The sequence below is a fragment of the Grus americana genome, chromosome Z, assembly GCF_028858705.1.
Source record: "Grus americana isolate bGruAme1 chromosome Z, bGruAme1.mat, whole genome shotgun sequence".
NCBI lineage: Eukaryota > Metazoa > Chordata > Aves > Gruiformes > Gruidae > Grus > Grus americana.
The window spans coordinates 52,677,451-52,684,687 of NC_072891.1; the positions used below are offsets into that span (position 1 = coordinate 52,677,451).

Consider the following 7,237-nt stretch of genomic DNA (forward strand, 5'->3'; position numbering starts at 1 on the left):
AATGGAAAAAATGAGAAGAGAAAATCATGAAAAGAGCATCTATTTCATGTCTATTCAGCAGTAACATACTATTGATACTAGAAAATACTGAATACTTTTTACTAACATAATTCTTCCATGTTTTTTAAATCATATCTAATTTTCTTCTCAAAGTTCTTTTCAAGCTTACTTATGCAAAATGTTTTGCTGGCTTTTGCATAGGTTTAGATTAGTTACTTTATGGTTCTGATGTACGGAGAGCAATCTTAATTCCATTTGGTACTTTAATTAAAATTTAGGCATAAATAAAGGAATGGGTTTGCAGAGAAATAATTTTGAAGCTAATAGCTGCTACAGGAAATCTGAATGCCTTTGCTCTTCCTCACAAAGGTCAAATGCCCCCCTAATGCAGCTGAAATGAAATGATTAGAAGAAAGAGGGTAGTTTGCAGGTACCCTTGTTTCTGTAGATTTGCATGTGACAGTTGGAGGGGTTTGTTGGGGTTTTTTTTCATCATGTATGATCACAACCTCCAAAATTTCTGTGCAAACATGTATGGAAATAGCAGCAAAACCTGGGAATTACTGAAATGCATGAAGGCTGAGGAGTGATGAGGGTTGGTGGTGCAGAAATTGTTTTCCTTGAACATGCCTTCAAACTAGCAGTTGGAAAGAAAGTCCTAGTCACTGTGGGAGCTGAGATACTACAGCACTTCTCTCCTTAGTCTGATTCACTCAGGTGTATCTTTACTCCTCTATTAAATCTAGCATTTTGAATATAAAATCATAAAATGAGATTGTGGTTATTTATGTAAAGTCTTAGTGGTGTGCCTTTAATTCTCAATGGGAGTAGCAAATTTTGGGTACTCATTCTATGTGCAGGCTTAAGGATGTTTCTCCTCAGACTGTATGAGTCAGCTTTACCCCCAGAAGTGCAGAGTTCAGTGTGCAGAGTTTCTCATGAAGATTTATTTTCACTAAGAGGTCTTTCTGTCCCATTTATACCAAGAGAACAGGGATGAGGTTGTGTAGGATATCTCCTGCATGAGAATATTTAAAACTGTGTCATTTTCACTGCAGTCTGCCTGTCTGTCCTGTCCTGCTTGCTTTCTTTTGTTGATAATTATTTTTTTCCTGAAGTTTTGACACATCCATAAACCTTGACTATAAAATGGTGCAGGTGGAATTTCAAAATCATTGTGGATGATGAGCATCAGATATGTTAACAGATATGTGGATGAGCATCAGATATGGTAACAGAAAAGAGGAGGATCAACACCAGTAGAATACCACCCCAAAACTTTACTAACACAGCATTTGTATTGTCTTTGCTAGACCCACAGCTGTATAGTCCCAAATTCTCTCCCATGCTTGTTTCTGGGTGATCTGAGCATCTAACCATCTTGTCTTGTGAGACCAGTCCATCCACTGGGCTGTACTTAGGGGGGAATTGTTAGAATTGGTAATTTGAGTGTCAAAAAGCAAAAGCAGAATATTAATAGTGATGTTCATATTGCAGAATATGAGGCAAAATGTGTAATGGCTGGCCTCATCACTCATCTTGTTCAGTGGGTGGCTGACAATGTATTATCTCTCTCCTGCAGTATGGGATAAAGAAGAAGGAAGAAAGGGAAGCAGAGGCCCAGGCTGCACTGGAAGCTAATGCTGAAGGGAGTCTGACACGCCCAAAGAAGGCGATCCCTCCTGGCTGTGGGGATGAAGAGGAGGAAGAAGAAGAGAGCATTCTAGACACAGTCATCAAATACTTACCAGGGCCCCTGCAGGACATGTTCAAGAAGTAATAGCTGCAGACTGTTAGATGGGCATAAACAGTACTGCAAAGGATTTCTCTTTTGCCCAATGGGGATTTTCAATCTTGCCATCCATCACGCACCCCTTCCCACCTCTGCCCTCTGTTGCTCACTGGGAGTCCCTTCGCTGCCCATTCCTTTCTGACTGCCTCTTTCCCTTCCCGCCACCCCAAGACTTACCCATTCCTGTTTTGTACATAGTCACTTCCAGTAGATGCCTCTGAATGGATATAAAGATTAAAAAGCTGCAGACTACACAATTTTTATTATAAGCCATAGTATTATGTATGTTAAATAAGGCAACTGTACAGTACGCATAGAAAAGGAACAACCTCACATGCATTTCCACCCAAAGCAGGAAGGAGTGTTCACTAAGTGTGAACAGTGGCCTCTTTAATTTTTTTTAGTTCTCTTTTTATTATCATTGATAAGAATTATTAGTCATTATTATTAATATTCTTGTTGATTGGCTCACACTAGCCATTTGTTGTTAAACACATCTGCCCTTGGAAGGGATATCTCAGTTCTCCCATGGAAGCAGAGCTTTTCTGTTTTAATTCCATCACTGTCATAAACAAGAGATCATTTGGAAGGTAAATCCTGCATGACTTACACAGCTGACATCACTCAGAAGTGTGGAAGAAGTGAGTCATCTGCCCTCAGATGCTGGTAGAATTTAAATGCCTCAGAATCTAAGCAAGAGTCATGTTACTTTGGGAATTAGCCATACACTTAACTTGAAAGAGCAGATTTGGTAAGACATTTGCCATACAGACAGCTGAAACCACAAGAGAGTGCATGGTGCTCTGGTAGAGGACCTCCCCAACCCCTCTGAAGCCAATGACCAAGTACACAGGCTGCTCTGATTAACTAACCTTCCTCTTTCTGCCCAGTGCCATATTTAGTTGTCCCATTCCCAACAGTGCTTGGAGGATGGACATCTTTTTTCCAGTATCATTGCAACTGTGTCCTGCCCACCCCTTCCTGCAGTGTGTGCAAGGGTGTGGTGGCCTGAATGTTAGCCATTGCCCCAGAGATCTAGAAATCCCAAGTATGCCTGCTATGTATCATGCTATATTACTGTGTTGCCTCGGGGAGGTCACTTATTTTTCTGCCCCACCCAGCTTCTCCAGCTGTAAAATACATGTTTTGGTCTCTACCTACTATAAAGGCATAAAGTGAGAATACTTCTCCAGTGCTATGCAGGAGCTAACTAATAATGTAACAGTGTGTGGCATCCCTTGATGCTAGTAGGGTGGGAGGAAATCTCTCTCGCTGTTATCTTTGTTGCCTTTTCCAGACACAGACACAGAGGACTTCTCAATACAGCACTGTAGGTATTCAGTAAATGCGTAAGATAAGCCAAAATTCTACTTGCTAGTACATACAGAGACTCATATACATAGACATTTTGAACACAGACATCTGAAGAGCTGATTCTGGATTTTTTGCATTTGGCTAGGTCTGTGTAGTCGCTGCTGTGAGACCGTCATGCCATTTCAGTCTCACAATCCTGTAAGAGAATCAGGGTTTGCCTGGCAGAACTAGCATTGCTTGTACCTGTCATGGGAACAAAAGTTTCCTAAGTACATGGAAAAGATTTGGAAGCAAATATGCACTTTCTACTGACAACAAAAGGGAAAGCAATCTGAGCCACTTCATAATGTACCTAAATTAAGCATTTTACTTCAATGGAACTTCTTTGACACACTTGTTTAGTGGAACTGAGTTTAGGCACATATTTCAGTACTTTCCTGAATAGGAAATTTTAAAAGATATTTATCATCTTTTCAGGTAAGCAGAAGAAATGTGCACCATGGTTAAGGTAGTGAACTTGTGAACTCTGTGCCTTTTAGCAGTGTCTCTCATAACAGGGGGAAAATATTATGAAAGAGAACAAGTATATTTATTTTGCCCCTGCTCACCCAATTTTTATTCAGGTATGCTAGCTCTTGTTTCTTCACGAATAACTTCAACCATAAGTTTCTACCAAATCCAAGGTGGAGACTGAGGAAGTTTGACTGATCTACAAGTCAGAACCAACTGATAAAGATGCCACTTATTCAGGCTGGACTTCCAAACAAGACATGTTCATTCAAATACAAGCTGCCATGGCTTCCAGAGGAAAGAAAAGGCAGGTTTTACTCTTCCGGATAGTCAGTGGTTTTTTGCCCTAACTTTCATTTAAAGGAAGATGAGTGTCTCCCCCCTAAGACTTCAATGATCCACTCTTTATCTCTGAATCAATGCTTGGGTATAACATAGCAGTGTTGAGCAATTTATCATTTTCTAGGGAGAGTGTCCTACTCACCCCATGCAAATTCAGCGACTAGTAATTTGAGCCTATTTAAGTAAACCTCAAAGAAGTGAAAACTCTCCTTCTGTCACAAAGGCAACAGCTGGTTTTGATGCTCTGCCACAGAGGGAACTAAATCCAACACCCCTGAAAGCTAAAAGGCAGAGACTGGCTCTTTGCTTCAGCCACTCATTGATAGTGAAATCTAGCCCAGATCCCACTGACACACCGACATCAATACTTTTCAAATACTCTGACTAATCTTTGTGACTTGCGTCCTCTAATACATAAATAGAACCAGCAGAAATGTGCCCCTGCTAAAAGGAACACATCCGTTCATATTTTCACTCAGCCTTGTGCTGTAGAACTCTGCAAACAAACAAAGAAAGAGGATGAGCTCATGCCACTTTGCTTTGGCCTTCCTCTACCACTTGCTTGTTGACTTTTCCCTAGCCCCCATCATGGACTCACTTCCTCATCCAGCCAAATACTCTTCCTAACACAAAATCAGAATTTTCTGCCTAGTGTCCTCCTTGTAGAATGGTACTGCCAATTACTTACTTGTTTGTTTTCACAGTCTCCCTGGCAGCTTGATGTGCATGTGTGTGCACATGTGAAAGATGACGAAAAGGGAGAAAAAAGGGATAAGAGAGAGAAGGGAAGAGTATTTGGCATTATTTTTTCTAGCTGTGCCTCAGCATCTGTGCCATTGAAAGACTGGTCTAAGTCAGGATCTTGTGTGCCTTGTGCTCTGATTTTGTAAGCACATAGTGCTATCCCTGGGGTCTAGCATTAAACGTACTGCTTCTGTGAGCTGAGCTCCTGAGCTGTGTGAACATCTGGATCCAAACCCTGAAGAGGGCCATAAGGACTCTGTGCTGAGTTGGTAGGCCTCATGCCAGGCTCACAGAGCAGGAGGAAACGGGAGGGTGGTTTATTAAATAATGTTTGCTGAGTCTTTTTCACTGTGGGGGCTTCCCAGCCCAACCACGTCATCACTTCTGTACCTCAGCTCTCCACACCCGCAGCAACCCTTCCTCCCTGGACAGCAGAGAGTTCAGCTGGTAGTTCTCATTTTAATTTTCCTTTTCTTTCAATAAAGAAACATGACAGAAGATCTACCACAGGTACTGGACAGGTTTTGCTTGGTTTTGCCTCACATAACTTTTGGCACCTTGCATGAGTTCTGGACCTCTTCTGAAGTCATTCCACTGTCCCTAAAGTGCCTAAGCCATGCTGAAGACTCGAGAGCAGGCACTCTCCCCTCCCTTCTGCCCATCCATTTCCCTTCCCACTCTGAACTGGCAACATGGGACACAGACACCTTTGGCTCATGTGTGGATGTGAGAAGCATTTTCTCAGACACTTTCCCCCTTAGCGCTCAAGCAGGTGTTGAAGCACTTAAACGAGACCAAAGAGAAGCATGGTTTATTGTTTGGATTCTGAACATCTCTTTGTCTTTCCATGCCATGGTTTTATTTGCATCACTGGTGTGTTCAATCTCAGGTAAATGAGGTCTTTTCTTTTTTAAAGTAGTTTTTATTTACACAGAAAGGTTGGTGGCTAGATACTGCAGCCGTTTCCCTACACAGCTCCAAGACCTTACTGGTTAGTTAAAAAAAAAAGTCAAAGGGCCTCCACATTTGGAGGGTAAATGATTTACCTTGTGAACTCACATTTATCTTTAGAGAAAGCCATATGAAATCAGACTGTAATATTAATTATGAATGCTACTCCTGTGTTTAAAATAAATAAATAAAACAAAATATAAGATCATATGCTAAATCACTTTGGAGCTCCTCTGACTATATTTCTAGTACCATACATTGGCTTAGGTCTTAGATCCCTCCCAACCCCTCTCTCTTCAAGAAAGACCATACCAATGCTGCTGAATACATCTTTTTGGCAAGCTTACTGTGCTAGAACAAGCATTGTTAGAAATTAGCTGTTGTGACCTCAGCTTAATGTCTTATGTATCTGAAAGCTGTCTGTATCTGTTCTGAATATGTTATCAAGATAACTATTTCTTCATGTGCTTAGTAAAATGTTTCAATACTGTCATTACAAAATGGCTTGTTTTCTCTCTCTCTCTCTCACACACACACAGAGCAAAATTCAACTTAGCCATGCATTTTCTAGTAGAAGTGCTCCTCAGCTTTCTTTCAGATGCATGCAGTACTCTCCAAGCAGCTAGAAAATTATTTGAAGTAGACATTTTGTGAATGTGAATTTCATTTGTTATTTGACTGCTACTTTTTCCTGCATGATGTGGATAAATGGTATGATGTTCTTTTCAAATGGAATCACAGCCAATAAAAAACCCCAGTGATTTCATACATTTTTTGCAATGCTTTCCTGTGAAATTCCTACCAGGCTACACTTGGAAATCAAAGTATAGATGCTGATATACAAATAGAGTGGTAACAGAATCAAGGAGAAACATGGCTATTATTTTAATTACTATGCTAATTTTTTCATTTGTCAAAAACACTGACGAGGTTTGACATCTACAGGCGATTATCAGATTTCAAATAAGTTTTGCTATTAGGAATTAGTTTTTCTTAGGAAGAGCAGAGCAACATTCCTTTGAAGGAAACACAGGCATCTAACTATGGTTTAGTGAAAATATGTTTGGATCTTAAACCAAAAAGATAAAAAGCTGATTTGCAATGACATCAAATATATCTCTGTATCTAGAATTTGTGATATATACAAAACTCTTTGGGTGGCAAGTTGTACACAGCTAAGCCTCAGTTTACCTACTCAGGGACAAATCAGTAGCTGTTATGTTCAACATAAAAGCATTGCACCATGTCAGAAAAAGAGAAATTACCATACATCTCATAGGAAATGCTGAAACCCTTTCCCCTAGGAAACTGTCACAGAGAATCAGCCCATATTATTTACATCCCGTAACACCTACTCAGACGTTGAGCCCAGCACTGCTAAGGCCAACACACGCTAATGCTACTGCAGCCTGTGAGTTCAAGGGCAGGCCCTTCATTTACTCCAAGTTCCAGGCAACGTCTGTGTTTGGGGAAGATAACAGGGCAAAAAAGTATTTTTCACTGTTTCCCCTAAGAAACAGCAAGCTCAAGGGAACCAGAATAATCATATCACACCAGTGTGGTCAGGGGAGAGGTTCAGATACC

General features: G+C 40.7%; 1 protein-coding gene across 1 annotated transcript in view; it reads left to right on the forward strand.

Annotated features, from left to right (window-relative positions):
- The window catches only part of CPLX1 (complexin 1), a 119,594-nt gene extending 113,172 nt beyond the window's left edge, over positions 1–6,422 (forward strand). Inside the window, exon 4 of the mRNA XM_054811050.1 lies at positions 1,583–6,422. Within this exon, the coding sequence (XP_054667025.1) occupies positions 1,583–1,780 (198 nt within the window). The 3' untranslated portion in view covers positions 1,781–6,422. The remainder of the gene's footprint in view (positions 1–1,582) is intronic.
- The last annotated feature ends 815 nt before the right edge of the window (positions 6,423–7,237 follow it).